Here is a 16,737-nt window from a genome sequence, read left to right as displayed (position 1 = left end):
TGCTGATGATGCTGCAGCTGATGCTGATGCTGCCTGATGATGCTGATGCTGATGCTGCTGCTGATGATGCTGATGCTGCTGCTGATGCTGCTGCCTGATGCTGCTGCTGATGCTGCTGCTGCTGATGCTGCTGATGCTGCTGCTTATGCTGCTGCTGTTGATGCTGCTGCGTGGAAGCTCTGCTATAGCGAGCACTACCTTGAGAGTATTTTGGACAACTCTTTCCCACCGTCTAGATGTATCTTTGAAAGGGGGGCGTGGGGATACCCACACTCTACCCCACCACACCTGGCCAGCCGATCGTCTGTGTGGGCAGATGCGGTGGTGGGGGGGGGGGCGGTTAATAGACTTGCCACCACCGCTTCAACCGCGGCACCGCGAGAACGAACCTCCCGGTTTAGTCCGCCAGTCGAGCGCAATTCTGACATTGACTCGGTACTGGCGGAATCGTGCCCATTAAGAGTCTCTGATTCGTCGACGTGAGTCTTCAGGTCTCAATGTGAGTACTGTGTGTGTTGTGTCCCTGTGTGAGTCTACGGGTCTCTATGTGAGTCTGTTGATCTATGTCAGTCGGTGAGTCTCTATGTGAGTCTGTGGGTCTATGTGAGTCTGTGGGTCTCAATGTGAGTACTGTGTGTGGTGTGTCCCTTTGTGAGTCTACGGGTCTCTTTGTGAGTCTGTTGATCTATGTCAGTCGGTGGGTCTCTATGTGAGTCTGTGGGTCTATGTGAGTCTGTGGGTCTCAATGTGAGTACTGTGTGTGTTGTGTCCCTGTGTGAGTCTGTGGGTCTATGTGAGTCTGTGGGTCTATGTGTGAGTCTACGGGTCTCCATGTGAGTCGGTGGGTCTATATGTGAGTCTGTCGGTCTCTATGTGAGTCTATGGGACTCTATGTGAGTCTGTGGGTCCCTGTGTGAGTCTACGGGTCTCCATGTGAGTCTATGGGTCTCAATGTGAGCCTGTGGCTCTCTATGTGAGCCTGTGGGTCTCTGTGTGAGTATACAGGTCTCTATATGAGTTTATGGGTTTATATGTGAGTCTACGGGTTTCTATGTGAGTCTATGGGTCTCTTTGTGAGTCTATGAGTCTCTATATGAGTATACGGGTCTCTATGTGAATCTATGGATCTCTATGTGAGTTTGTGGGTCTCTATGTGAGTCTATGAGTCTCTATTTGAGTCTATGAGTCTCTATGTGAGTCTATCAGCCTCTATGTGAGTCTGTGGGTCTCAATGTGAGCCTGTGGGTCTCTATGTGATTCTACGGGTCTCTATGTGTGTATGGGTCTCTATATAAGTCTATGGGTCTCTATGCGTCTATGGGTCTCTGTCTATGTTGAGTCATTGATGGTCAGGCTGAGACCATCAACTCAGTACAGTCGACGACCCGGGTTCAATCGCAGGGGATGTGCGGTTGAGACCTGGATTTGAACCCAGGTTCTCAGAGGTGCCGGCTCAGCATCTCGGACCCTCTCAGCCGGCGGTCCCCAACCTTTTTGGCACCAGGCACCGGTTTCGTGGAAGACTAATTTTTTTAATGGACCGGGGGGTGGGGGGGTGGGGGTCCATCATTGGGTCTTTCTCCCTTTTCAAAGAAGCTCTCCCGCGACGTTTGTTTTTTTTACTCATTTTGGCTACTAGGGGTTGGAGCTTGTGGGCTCACCCACACTGTGACACTGAGACGAGTGCGCAGTGCGGGAAAGAGGTGCGGATGGAAGTGGTAAATAATAAAACAATGGGGGCGGGCCACACGCAAACCCCGGTTCCTAACAGGACACGGACCTGTCGCGGTCGCGGCCCGGGAGTTGGGGACCCCTCTGCTCTAAGCCACGCGTCTCGCTGTCTATTAATAGCTCCCAGATTTCGCACGCACTTTGGATCAAAAGCGTTCAATGTCGCTGCTGCCACAAAACTGTTTGGAAGCGCCACCCCAGCTTCGTCTCTTGGCATTTCCCGTCTGCCATCTCTGTCCTCGTTTAAACTGACTTTCTTCATAAAAAATGACTCAAGTTTAAGTGTGAATGTAATTTGACAATATTACCGCTATTATGAAGTTTTTTTTCAGTTTATAATTGTGGAATGCTTTGATTGATGTCTGCCGGCCGAGTGACTCCCTATAGAAAGAGCTCATTAGCTCACTTTTGCTTTACTCAGCGGCAAATACACTCCTGATTCTGAAGTGCGTGGGTGAGGGTGCGAGAGTGGGTGAGTGAGTGGTTAAGTCGGTGGATTAGTGAGTTATTGGGCGAGTGTGTGGATGGGCGAGCGAGCGAGCGCGTGAGTGTGTGGGTGTGTGGATGAGTGAGCGTGGTGTGAGTGTGTGAGTGGGAGAGTGAGTGGGTGTGTGAATGAGTGAGCGTGGTGTGAGTGTGTGGTTCATACTCTTTAGTTCTTTCGGTAAAGTCACGTAGCTATAAAACATAAAATAAAAATTAAATCACCACGTTTCGATCGCAACGTCGTGATTTAATTTTTATTTTATGTGTTATACCTACGTGACTTTACCGAAAGAACCAAAGAGTATGGATCCCTGCAGTCACGAAAACTTCAAACCTAGAATGAGTGTGTGGTTGTGCAAATGCCGGCCCTCTTGAAACCAACGGGAAATGAAACCTCCGGACATCCGATCCAAATCCTTTTCTAACCTCGCCCTTTCCCCCCCCCGCCTCTTCCTCTCCCCCTAATCAACAACAACAACCACAACAACAACAACAAACAACGAGCGCAGACGAGACGTCCTCCCCGTCACCGGGCGGCGACGTCAACCAGCTTGGCGGCGCCTTCGTGAACGGCCGTCCGCTCCCCGCCACGCTGCGCCTCCGCATCGTCGAGATGTCGCGCCGGGGCGCGCGTCCCTGCGACGTCTCGCGGGCCCTGCGCGTCTCGCACGGCTGCGTCTCCAAGATCCTGGCGCGCTTCCGCGAGACGGGCTCCGTCCTGCCCGGCGCCATCGGGGGCAGCAAGCCGCGCGTCGCCACGCCCGCCGTGGTGCGCCACGTCCGCGAGTGCAAGCGGCGCGAGCCGGCAGCCTTCGCCTGGGAGATCCGTGATCGTCTCGTCGCTGACGGCGTCTGTGACAGGTGGGGGCTGGGGGCTGGGGGGGGGGTATGGGGTGCAGGGGGGGAGGGGGGTGGTAACATAGAGGCCCATAGACGAACACAGAGAGCCACAGATTGACATGTAAATCCATTGCCCAACATAGAGACCCATAAACTAACATTAAGATCCATATACTAACATAGACACCCATAGATTAACATAGAGACCCATAGATTAACATAGAGACCCATAGACCAGAGGTGTGGACTCGAGTCATGTGACTTGGACTCGAGTCAGACTCGAGTCATGAATTTGATGACTTGCGACTCGACTTGGACTTGCATAACAATGACTTTGTCCCACCTCTGAGATGTGGACTCGAGTCATGTGACTTGGACTCGAGTCAGACTCGAGTCATGAATTTGATGACTTGCGACTCGACTTGGACTTGCATAACAATGACTTTGTCCCACCTCTGCCATAGACTAATGTAGAGACCCACAGACTAACATAGAGACCCATATATTAACACATAAACCCATACATTTACATAGAGACTCATTGATAAACAAAGAAACCCACGAACTAACATAGAGACCCATAGATTAACATAGAGACCCATGAACCACACACTCACACCACGCTCACCCATAGATTAACATAGAGACCCATAGACTAACGTAGAAACCCACAGACTAACATAGAGACCCATAGATTAACACGTAAAGCCATATATTAACATAGAGACCCATAGACTAACGTAGAAACCCACAGACTAACATAGAGACCCATAAATTAACACATATACCCATAAATTAACATAGAGACCCATAGACTAACGTAGAAACCCACAGACTAACATAGAGACCCATAGACTAACACAAAGATCCATAGATTAACACAGAGACCCATAGTCTTACAGATAAATTCAATAGTCTAACAGAAGGACCCCTAGGCTAGCAAAGAGGTCCATAGATTAACAGAGAAATCCATAGATTAACACAGAGACCCATAGACTGACATAGGGACCCATATGCTAACATAGAGACCCACAGACTGACATAGAGACCCATAGATGAACATAGAAACACGCACCAACCGCGCCCTTTCCCGGCAGGCTGAGCGTACCGTCGGTGAGCTCCATCAGCCGGATCCTGCGGAACAGGACGGAGGGCGGTGGAGGATTGGCACCACCCCCGCCCCCACTCGGGGTCAAAGCCGAGACCCCCGCTGACCTCCACGCGCACTTCACGTGGCCGTGCCCTCCACCGCCACCCAGGCTGCCCCTCTCTACCCCGGAGCCGGGCGGGCCCCGCGGACTCAAGCCGCCCGCCCCCTCGGCCCTGGGCAGCCCGCTGGTGTGGCACACACCGCACGGGGTCCGGGAGAGCCTGCACTTCGGCGCCGGTGAGAGCGGCGTGAGAGGCACGGGGGAGAGACACCGGGGAAAGACACTGGGGAGTGGCGGGGAGTCAGGGGAGAGACAGCGGGGAGAGACACGGGGGAGAGACACCGGGGAGAGACACTGGGGAGAGACACTGGGGAGCGGCGGGGAGTCAGGGGAGAGACAGCGGGGAGATACACGGGGGAGAGACACGGGGGAGATACACGGGGGAGAGACACGGGGGAGAGACACGGGGGAGAGACACGGGGGAGAGACACGGGGGAGAGACAGACTGCGAGAGCCAGAGACAGACAGGGAGAGGCGGGGAGGCACAGGGGAGAGACACCGGGGAGCGAAAGACTGGGAGAGCCGGAGAGAGACAGGGAGATGAGGGGAGAGGCGGGGAGGCACGTCGGAGAGACACGGGGGAGAGACACGGGGGAGAGACACGGGGGAGAGACACCGGGGAGAGACAGACTGTGAGAGCCGGAGACAGCCGAGGAGAGACAGGGAGAGGCGGGGAGACACAGAACTCGCTCACGGCTACAACGAGCCGAGAGAGAATGTGGACACTGACCAGAGATACAATTTTCTATCTACGTCGGATCAAACCTCCCGTAAGTCACGTGACTTCTGTGTGGCCACGCCCAGTGGGAACGCCTCCAACCTGCCCACCGCCGCCCACTGTGAAAACAGACGCCGCACCTCCTCCTCCTCCTCCGTGCTGCTCACTTCCGCTGGCTCCTTCCTTCTCTCCTCTCCCTATCTACCTCTCATTTTCATCATCATCATCATCATCACCCCCCTATCATCATCACCCCCCTATCATCATCATCATCATCACCCCCCTATCATCATCATCATCATCACCCCCCTATCATCATCATCATCACCCCCCTATCATCATCATCATCATCATCACCCTATCATCATCATCATCATCACCCCCCTATCATCATCATCACCCCTATCATCATCATCACCCCCCTATCATCATCATCATCATCATCACCCCCCTATCATCATCATCATCATCACCCCCCTATCATCATCATCATCACCCCTCTATCATCATCATCATCATCATCACCCCCCTATCATCATCATCACCCCTCTATCATCATCATCATCACCCCCCTATCATCATCATCATCATCATCACCCCCCTATCATCATCATCACCCCCCTATCATCATCATCACCCCTCTATCATCATCATCACCGCCCTATCATCATCATCACCCCCCTATCATCATCATCACCCCCCTATCATCATCATCATCACCCCTCTATCATCATCATCATCAACCCCCTATCATCATCATCACCCCCCTATCATCATCATCACCCCCCTATCATCACCACTCTCTCATCCTCGACATCTCAGCCGGGCCATTCATTCTCCCCCTCCTTCTCCTCTTCCTGCTCCCTGCTCTGCCTCCACCTCCGTCTCCTCGCTGCCCTCATCTCGAGCCATGCCCTCCTCCTCTCTCTTCGTCTTAGCCACTTCCGTCTCGGCCTTCCTTCTCTCTGCCGCTCACCCTCTGCTCTCTTCTCTATTCCCATTCCTTTATCCTTTCCCACAAATCATATCCTTGACTCTACTCCCCTTACCGTGGTGGTGTGCCACGGGCACAACGATTCATTGGTTTTAAGTAGATCGACAGGCAGACGGCAAGCGGCCTTGAGCAGGACACGTATGTTGAACTTCTTTCGCACCGTACGTATCCAAGCGTGCTAAAAGGGTTTATGGCAGTGGGTCAGGGTAAACATATTGGAGTGGCAGCCAAGGAATGGAACGCGTTCCGGCAGGTCGTCCACCGTGGGAGATGGAGCGGTGAGATAAGGACGTCTTGCAGGTGCTCGGTGGAATATTGTATCGCAGGTGGCAGATTGGAGAGGCCTCCATCCAGGAGTGGATCGACCACGGCTGATGTCGACGGCGTGAGAACAGGGGGGTTAAAGAGATGACGCGAAGGGATTCTGACGACGGAGCAACCTGATGGGAGAATCGCAAGGAGAAGTATTGTGACCTCCGGCGTGGTGGCGGTTGAACAGAGTGATGGACGAGACGTTAACATATTCTTAGGTTTTTTTTCGGTAAAGTCACGTAGGTAAAAAAATTAAAATTAAATGTAATAAAAGTAAAATTAAATAAAAATAAAATAAAAATAATGTTATTTTATTTATGTTATTTTATTTTATTATGTAATATTATTTTATTATTTTATTTTATATTATTTTAATTTAATTTTACTTTTATGAATTTTTATTTTAATTTTTTTACCTACGTGACTTTACCGAAAAAAAACCTAACAATATCAATCCTTGCAGTCACGAAAGCTTCAAATCTAGAGACGTTAACAGTCCAGTGTCTGGTAGCCTAATGTCCTCCTCCCGTGTGCCGCAGGTGTCTCCGTGTGCGAGTCGGTGCCCTACCCTGGCAAGGTGGAGGACTGGGGCTGCGTGACTCGGCTCCCTTTCCCGAGCATCGGCGCGCTCCTCGATAAACCCTCCACGGGTTTCGACATCAAGTTCCCACAGGTTCGTCACGTGGGGTAGGAGGCAGGTGAGAGGGGTGGGAGGCAGAGAACACGTGGGGGCCTTCTGAATGACTCTGTATTTTCATAGGGCGCCACGGTGGTGAGATGTCAAATACCTCGCCTGGTATACAGGAGGTCGTCGTGGGTTCGATCCCGACTCTGACGCCTGCTGTACATTTGGAGTTTGCGTGTCTCTCTCTCTCTCCGTGGTGAGATGTTAACTACCTCGCCTGGTATGCAGATTATCCTGGGTTCGATTCCGACTCTGACGCCTGCTGTACATTTGGAGTTTGCATGTCTCTCTCTCTCTCTCCCTGTGGTCGCGTGGGTTTTTCTCTCCTTTCATACTGAGAAACATGCGTTTTAGAGTATTTGGCTGATGTCACTTTCCGCGCAATAAGCCGCTTCGTTGAGCTGTCATTTGTGGCCAGAGTGCTTCTGAAAAAGTTCATGATAGCTCAGTGGGGCCTTACCCGGGAAAATAAAACTAATTTTACAGTTTCGTGTTCTCCCTTGGAACAAACATTTAGGACTATTGAATCGGGAATATGAATCCCCCTTCTGAATATTTGTCAACATCTGCATAAAATTAGTCACTGCTCGATGCTGGATGATATTATTTCGTATATGATTAACGTCATACTATTTATTTCATCATTATCATCACCGGTAAGGGTCTATCTACTGCTGGATGAAGGCCTCCCCAGACCATCGCCGTCACTTTTTATATTTGCGCCGTAAGGAACGTTTGAGAGTTTTTCCCTGCAAACCCACGTCAAGCGATTACCAAACACTGGGTGCGTGAAGTGTGTGCACGGTGCCTTTATCTGCATATGCATATAAACAAAATATTGGTAATCGTGACAAGGCGGAGTGTGTTTTAGAGGACTCCATGGACTGGAGTTTGAGAAACGGTGATGCAAACCGCACGCCAGAGTGATGGGTTGTGTGCAACTCGGTTGCAACTCGATTGCACGCAATTCAGACTCGCAGCAGCCGCTTTTGGCTGGAAACAAGACGGTTACCGCATCGCGCGCTTTCAGATGCGCTTCTGCGGCCGTCTGGAACGCTCTCTGAACGATGACTGCCTGGGTTGGAGGACACACGCCGGCTAATTACATCGATCGTCAAAGTCATCGGGCTAGACGTGTTCCGCGAGACGGCTGCTCGCAGTCGAGAGAGACTCGGCTTTGAAGCACCGACCGATTTGTAGCGACGCGTTTCATCGCTTACGAGCTGCGAATTGGTTGGTTACGAGCCTGATCTTATCCGACCTTTATAATTGTAGAGCGCATCGCTTCACATAGTTACAAACATGAGACGGCATGAACAGAGAAATGATTCAGATGGCATGGGCGTCCAGAGGCTTGCGGAATGCGTGGCCAGGATAGAGCGCTGCGTAGGAGTTATAGGGGGTTAGGGAACGGAATGGAAAGACATGGAGGGTAGAGGGAAGCGATTGTGCAACAGAGAAGAGTTTGAGGTATTCATATTCTTAGGTTTTTTGGGTAAAGTCACGTAGGTAAAACAATTTAATTAATTAAAGTAAAATAAAATAAAAATCACGACGTTTCGGAGGCAACACAAGCCTCCGTCTCCGCCTGAAGACGGAGGCTTGTGTTGCCTCCGAAACGTCGTGATTTTAATTTTATTTTACTTTTATTAATTAAAAAATTTTACCTACGTGACTTTACCGAAAAAACCTAAGAATATGAATCCTTGCAGTCACGAAAGCTTAAAATCAAGAGTTTGAGGCTTTAAGAGAGGAGAACGGAAGGATGTTAAGGAGTGGTGGGGAGGGTGCTTCTTGATCTTTGACGCGGAGAGAAATAGTGGGAGGAGCAAGCAGCAGCAGCCTGCAGGTGCAGCCCCATCCGCTGTGGGTGCAGGAGCCAGGTGAAAGGGGGTGGAGCTAACCATACGGAGGGGGGGGGGGGGGGCTCCACTGTAAGGGGCGTGACCAGCCGCTGTAGCCACGCCCAGACACCACAGTGCTCGTTGCGCAACTGCTGGCTGAGATGCGGACAAAGCAGGCGGCGTGGCAACGATTGAGTTGCGGGATTTTCAAGAGCGGCGGTTGTGGGGGCGATTCGACTCATCGCTCGGCTGGTTATTAACCCCCCTCCCCTCCTCCCCCCGGCATTTTCAGATGGGGGCAGCAGCTCTGAGCTCCTTCCCGCTGGGCTACGTGGGGCAGCACGAGAATCCGCTGGCCACGTTCATCGGCTGGGCGGACGTGATTGGAGACTCGCAGCCGACCGCCGGGGGCACGAGACCGCAGCCGACTCTCGATGGTGAGGAGGAGCCCCTCGACAAAGGCCTCCTCCCGGAAGAAGGTGTCGTCATCATCGTCACCGTCGTCATCAACATCATCACCACTGTCGTCGTCATCATCATCAACATCGTCGTCACCATCGTCATTATCATCGTCACCATTCTCATCAACATCAACACCATCATCATCAATGTCACCATCGTCATCATAATCACCTCCGTGATCATCATCACTATCACCGTCATCATCATCACCATCTTCATCATCACCATTATCATCATCATCAGCATCATCACCGTCATCATCATCACCATCATCATCATCACCATCGTCATAAACATCACCATCGTCATAATCATTATCTCCATTGTTATCAACATCATAACCATCGTCACCATCATCACCATCGGCATCATCTCCATTGTCATCAACATAATTACCGTCGTCATCACCATCGTCATCATCATCATTATCGCTTGCCACGATCGTTACCAATGTCCTACTTCGTCACAATGGGACGAGCGGTGGTCGCGCGTTCGCTGCTTGTCATTGCGGAGGTTCGAGGTTCGAATCCAGCGGCTGCCCTGATTATTACCGCAGCGTGTAACAACTACAATACAACTACTACTAAGGTACACACCGCCTGTTTCACAGCGGACGTTAAAGATCTCCCTGACGTCATTCGCAAGAGTCGGCGATCGTGTGCCGGCAACAGCAGCAGCAGAAATTATCGCCCCACTACTGACAGCAGACTAACGCCCCAAGGTTATCTTCTTGGTTCTTTCGGTAAAGTCACGTAGAAGGGAAATAATAAAATAATAAAAATAAAACATAATAAAATACAATTCTCACGACGTTTCGGCCACAACGCAAGCAGCCGTCCTTCTACATTATTTTACCGAAAGAACCAAGAAGATGAATCCCTGCAGTCACAAAAGCTTTAAATCGAAAGCCCCAATGTTACTCTCCAAAACGAGACTCATCCTGGTCTCTTGGGCTATCACCTGGTCAAATGCAGTTAACTTAAAACTTGACTCGCATTAAAGCTGCGGCCATTACTAGACACTCAGCCAGCCCGTGTAAAGGGACTCCTCTACTTACGAACGAGGTAGATTTAAGAGGTTTGTTCGCAAGTCGATTTGTTCATAAGTCCAACTTTATTCCTGTCGAATCCAAACATGTTGTACGGCATGTACACTGAACACGGGGACATGGCTTAAAACGTTCATAAGCGCCTATAGATGTAGATGCCATCGGTTATTCGTGTTCTGCAGATGTAGATGCCAATGGTTCTTCACGTTCTGCAGATGTAGATACCACTGGTTCTTCACGTTCATCAGATGTAGATGCCACTGGTTCTTCATGTTCTGCAGATGTAGATGCCACTGGTTCTTCATATTCGACAGATGTAGATGCCACTGGTTCTTCATATTCTGGATGTCGATGCCACCACCGCCATCTATTGTGCGGCGGTTGAACTTACGACTCTCGGTTCAAACAGGCAACTGGACATACAGACAGGTTTGTTCGTATCTCTAAATGTTCGTAAGTCGAATGTTCATAAGTAGAGGAGACTCTGTATTGCGAGTGCAGTTAAAGGTGTGAGCCATAACACTGCTGTGTTTGTGTGTTTGCCTCCGACCCGTTCCAGCAGAAATCAAGAGGCTAAGTTCACATCATCACGCCAACCACATCTACCCGGAGCCTTCGGCGTAGTCCATCTCTTCTCTGTAGAGAGGGGGGGCGAGGGTGGTTTCTGTGTTCTTCGGTAACGGACACTCCCGCCAACACCCCCCCCCCTCTCAATCCCGGTATCCAAATGGAACCTTCCGCAGCGAAGCTGGTATTGCTGCCCCACGGTGCAGCGCAGAGAGGTTGCACCTACAATTTAAAACAAACTCGGGACGTATCGCGGGAAGGTGTAGGATGGGAATATCTCACAGTAGCAGAAGAGGGGGCCATGTAAGGCGTCGTCTTGAGTGGCATAGTCTGAGAAGTCCACAATTTCCTGCTGAAATGAAGCACTCGGTGGACGATTATTATAATGAATATGCTAATTACACAACTGACAATTTCCCCGGAGAGACCGATAGATCTGCCAGAGCAGGGACAGGTGGCAAGCCGATAATGCACTCACCCACACACGAGCTCACTCATTCACCCACCCAATTACCCACTCACTCTCTTATCCACTCACCCACCCATCCAGGTGCCAGTGAGATTTTAACTCTGGAGATGGGGGCGGTGAAATGACAGGGCGAGCCAATCGATGTGGCACGGCCGAAATCTTGTACGTACAAAGACAAGAAAACAACCCTCTGTATAGACCTCACCAGGCTGTTGGGGCAAATGCTGTTAGCGAGCACCTATTAAGGCGTGCACGGCACACGAGGAGGTGTGTGGCCAACAACCACGCCCGGTCGCCTTAGTCTCCCCGGTTGCTGATATTTATGGCTGAGTCGACCTAGGGGAGGCCCAGGGCTGGTTAAAATATTCGCCACGGTTGTTGGTCGTTCCCCGGGTTTGCAGCGAAGTTTTCCATAATCGTGGGCAGCAGTGGTGGTGAGCAAGTCAGTTTAAGACTCAGTGAGGCTTTCACGACCAATATTTCCATAATAAGTGAATATAATTGCGTCGTTAAACCCATCACCACCCGACACAGCCAGTGAAGTAAGGTTTGTCACATAAGCAAAACGTGCCAAGTGAGTTACGACTTTAGCAGCGCCGGTTGTGTGTTGGTGAGTAAACCCACGACATTTTACAAGTCGAGTACCGTGACGCTTCGCTGGCGATTACAACATCCGGCTTCATCATCAAGCGATGAGGCGCATCGCCTGATGGTGAGTAACAATCCTGGCATCCCAATCCTGGCATCCAAACCCTGACATCCCAATCCTGGAATCCCAATCCTTGAATCCAAATCCTGGCAACCCAATCCTGACATCCCAATTCTTGAATCCAAATCCTGGCAACCCAATCCTAACATCCCAATCCTGCAATCCCAATCCTGGCACCAATGCTGGCATCCCAATCCTTGAATTCCAATCCTGGCATCCCAATCCTGGCATCCAATCCTTGAATCCCAATCCTGGCATCCCAATCCTGAGATCCAAATCCTGGCATCCCAATCCTGCCATCCCAATCCTTGAATCCCAATCCTGGCATTCCAATCCTTGAATCCCAATGCTGGCATCCCAATCCTTGAATCCCAATCCTGCAATCCCAATCTAGGCACCAATGCTGGCATCCCAATCCTTGAATCCCTATCCTAACATCCCAATCCTGCAATCCCAATCCTGGCATTCAAATCCTGGCATCCAAATCCTGGCATCCCAATCCTGCAATCCCAATCGTGTCATCCCAATCCTGCAATCCCAATCCTGGCATCCCAATCCTGGCATCCCAAATCGTGGCATCCCACGCCACCCTCTGGAGTCCATGCAAATCACCTTGTCCACCTCCACCGCCTCCTCCTCCTCTTCCTCCTCGCAAAGAGAGAAGGGGACAGGCGGCGCCACACGACGCCAATAAAAACAAACATCGCCTAGACGCCCACGCGATTCTCAGGTAAAGTTGACGAGGAAGCGAGGAGAGTGGAAGGAATGGGGCATTGGTTCGAGAATTGTTTATTATTAGTATCATTGATATAAAGTAAAACTATCATTAGTAGTAGGTTTTTACCCTTTTAAACTGGTACAACACTGACACCTTTATTCAAGGCATCATGTTTGCAATAACCACAACACAAGTAGTCAAAAAAGCAAACAAAAAGAAGCAACTCTGATAATGATAATAATATGCACTGTCATTGAAGTTGATTGGTCCACACCCGAGACGGCTTTCTTTAGAGCCTAGTCCCCATTGGTGTTGGACCAGATGACACCAGAAGGCGTACAACTCAAACACAGTGCAATATCAGAGTATTGAGAGCTCGGGGTAAGCATTTACACTATGAGATCTCTTTTACCAGTGGCAAAATATAGTAGTAGGTTTTTACCCTTTTTAGAAGGGTAAAAACCTACTACTATATTTTACCCTTTTTAAAAGGGTAAAAACCTACTACTATATTTTGCCACTGGTAAAAGAGATCTCATAGAGTAAAACTATCATTGTTATTATTTTTTTAACCAGGTAAAAGCCTATACACTCTGGTTCTTTCGGTAAAGTCACGTAGGTATGAAATAAAATAAATCACGACGTTTCGGGCAGACGATGCTTTCCCACCTGATGACGGACGCTTGTGTTGTGCCAGAAACGTCGTGATTTATTTTATTTTATACCCACGTGACTTTACCGAAAGAACCAAAGAGTATGGATTCCTTGCAGTCAGGTAAAGCCTACCGAGCTATGTACAGTAGCTCTTTTTCAGTAGCGACCTGGCTATCACAAATGATAGCTCAACGAAGTGGCTCGTCATCGTGTGGACTTACTCTATACGGGTGACGTCCATTTTAAATGTGGAGGGAAAAACTGGAGGACCCGGAGAACAATTCACGCGACCACAGGGAGAGAGGACATGCAGACTCCAAATATACATCAGGCGTCAGGATCGGGATCGAACCCGCGTACTCCTGTATACCTGGCAAGGGAGATAACATTTCGTCACCTCGGTTGATGATGACGATAATAGCAGCCAGCGCCTTGTCCAGATAGACGTTTCTGGGCCCTGATTACCGTGGGCGGTTTGTGGATGTGTCTGTGGCATGCTGAGTTCGTGCGGCAGGTTAGCGATCAAATTTCGATTTAAAGCTTTCGTGACTGCAGGGATTCATCTTTTTGGTTCTTTCGGTAAAGTCACGTAGAAGGGAAGTAATGAAATAATAAAAATAAAACATATGTCACGTAGAAGGGAAGTAATAAAATAATTAAAATAAAATATATGTTTTATTTTTAAATAAAACATATGTTTTATTTTTTATTATTTTATTACTTCCCTTCTACGTGACTTTACCGAAAGAACCAAGAAGAGGCTAGCGATCCGTGATACGAATCCGGCAACCCGAGTTCGATTCCCGTACACCACCACCAACACCCGTGAAGATTATCTGAACCAGTCCTGGGCCTCCCCTAGGCCGACTCAGCCTCAAATGAGTACCTGGTGCGGTGTGTAAACATCGCCACTGGGGAGACAAAGGCGGTCGTGCGTGGTGCTCGCCATCCACTACTCGTGTGCGGGCCTTCATAGCTGCTCGCTAATAGCACTTGCCCCAAAAGTATGCTGAGACTATAAGGGGGATCTTTGTATTTGCCTTCACATGTTTAGTTAAGTTCCTATATTTCAGATTGAAGCACTTGTACGTTCTTGTTCAGCACAAAGTATTTTCATATTAAAACAAAAACAATATTGAAAGCAAACAATGGCTGGGATTTTTATTTTTCTATTTGATGTTTCTCATTCCTTCATGAGAATCGGAAAGGTCAATAACGTTAAGCGGCCGGGAACAAACAGCACTCTCAAAGTTGTGATCGATACGAGTGTCTAAGGTTATTATTATTTTTTATGAGAGTTTAGGAAGAGAGAATGATGAGATGGGGGCATTCTAAAGTGTGGAACAGGGCAAGGGAAGAAGCAGAAAGAGAAGTGATGTGACCTGCTGTGCGCTGCGTGAGTGAGTGGGTGAGTCGGTGAGTCATTGAGTGGGCGAGTAAGTGGGTTAGTGAGTGGGTGAGTGAGTGGTTGAGTGAGTGGGTGAGCGAGTAGGTGAGTTTGCTAGTAACTGCGTCGGTGGGTTGGTGAAGTGGGTGGGTTGGTGAGTGAGTGGGTGAGTCAGTGAGTGAGTTGGTGAGTGAGTGGGTGGGTGAGTGAGTGAGTGGGTGAGTGAGTAAGTGAGTGGGTGAGTCAGTGAGTGGGTGGGTGAGTGAGTGGGTGAGTGAGTGAGTTAGTTGTTGAGTGAGTGGGTGAGTGAGTGGGTGAGTCAGTGAGTGGGTGGGTGAGTGAATGAGTGGGTGAGTGAGTGGGTTAATGAGTTGCTGAGTGGGTGAGTGGGTGGTCAACTCAGCCTCAAATGAGTACCTGATACGGTGTGTAAAACATCGCCACTAGGGAGACAAAGGCGGCCGGGCATGGTGCTGGCCACCCACCCCCTCGTGTGCCGTTCCGGCCTTCATAGCTGCTACTCCGCAAACAGCACTTACCCGAACAGTCTGTTAAGGCTACACGGGGGATCTTTGTCTTTGTGTGTGTGCGTGTGCGTGAGCCGTGCCGCGCTGCGGTGGTGGTGGGGTGCCTCCACACACAATAGGAACTCGATGAGATGTTTTTGTTTTAAACTCCACCCCTGAACTTGAACGTTATTGCTGTCCGGGCGGACTGGCGCGGGCTGGCTTTGTGCATTCCGCAACTGAGTCCCGGTGATTGGCAATGACTGACACAAGAGAAACAGAAAACACCATCGGGCAGAGTTCCCAGAGTGAGTGGCTCGCCCCGGCCACTGCTGTGCGTGCAGCTGCAGCCGCCGCCACGGTGACTATGAGAGGCGTCAACTACCTCGCCTGGTGTACAGGAGGTCGTGGGTTCAATGCCGACCCCTGACACCTGCTGCTGTGTATTTGGAGTTTGCGTGTTCTCTCGCTCTCTCTCTCTCTCTCCCCACGTGGTCGCGTCGATTTTTCGCCAGGTGCTCCGGGTTTTCCCTCCACATTTAAAAATCAACATCAGTCGTTTAGAATATTTGACTGATATACATTGCCACATGATAAGCCACTTCGTTGAGCTATCATTTGTGTCCAGGTCGCTGTAGCTCAGTGGACCTTACCTGGTAAAATACTATTTAAAAAAAACATAGTTTATAGGTGTACCTGATGTACAAGGTAAAGGGAAAGTCCTTCAATTACCTTCTCGCGCCACTACAGAAGGGACCCGGCAACAACTGAAAGCTCAACGACGTGGCTCATCACGGCAATGTACAGCAGCCAAATGCTCTAAGCACGTGTTTCTAAATGTGGACTTTAACACCGCAGAGCCTGGAGAAAAATCCACGCGACCACAGGGAGAGAGAGACACGCGAACTCCAAATTCACAGCAGCAGGCGTCAGTGTCGGAATCTAAACCACGACCTCCTGCCTACCAGGCGAGGTAGTTAACGTCTCGCCACCGTTTAAACCAGTGGTTCTTAACCCTTACTGCAGCCTTGAACCCCTTTGGTTATCAAGCGCAAATGTTTAAGTGAATGAATATACACAGGGTTTGATGAAACAAAGTAGTTGTAGCTTCCGTGCCCGTGCTTAAATAGCATTTCGATTATTTTTCTTATGAAATAAAACCACGGCACGTCTCGCACACCCAGAAGGGCATCTCGCACCCTCACTGCTCCAAGCCATCCCACAGCGTTCATCCAGCCGCTAAATACAGGAGCGGGGTCTCACCACGCGGTGTGGGTCACGGACTTTGTTTGGCCACACTTCCACCAACCATGCTGGCGCGTGAGTTTGGTCGTCCTCGAGTTCACTCATTGCACGGACTAATATCAAGGTTCAAGCTATGAGACCTCCTATAGCA

General features: G+C 49.9%; 1 protein-coding gene across 1 annotated transcript; it reads left to right on the top strand.

The window, feature by feature from the left end:
- Nucleotides 1-2,626: 2,626 nt before the first annotated feature.
- On the top strand, nucleotides 2,627-10,955 carry LOC144949007 (paired box protein Pax-1-like; the record flags this gene model as incomplete). Its single annotated transcript, XM_078878791.1, has 5 exons — nucleotides 2,627-3,078; nucleotides 4,155-4,444; nucleotides 6,832-6,965; nucleotides 9,114-9,258; nucleotides 10,891-10,955. Coding segments are annotated over 5 exons (1,086 nt in total), but the record flags the coding sequence as incomplete, so codon positions are not given.
- Between the last annotated feature and the right edge of the window lie 5,782 nt (nucleotides 10,956-16,737).

This window comes from Lampetra fluviatilis, chromosome 52 (genome assembly GCF_964198595.1).
Source record: "Lampetra fluviatilis chromosome 52, kcLamFluv1.1, whole genome shotgun sequence".
NCBI classification, from domain to species: domain Eukaryota; kingdom Metazoa; phylum Chordata; class Hyperoartia; order Petromyzontiformes; family Petromyzontidae; genus Lampetra; species Lampetra fluviatilis.
This window is presented reverse-complemented; position numbering and strand designations above follow the sequence as displayed.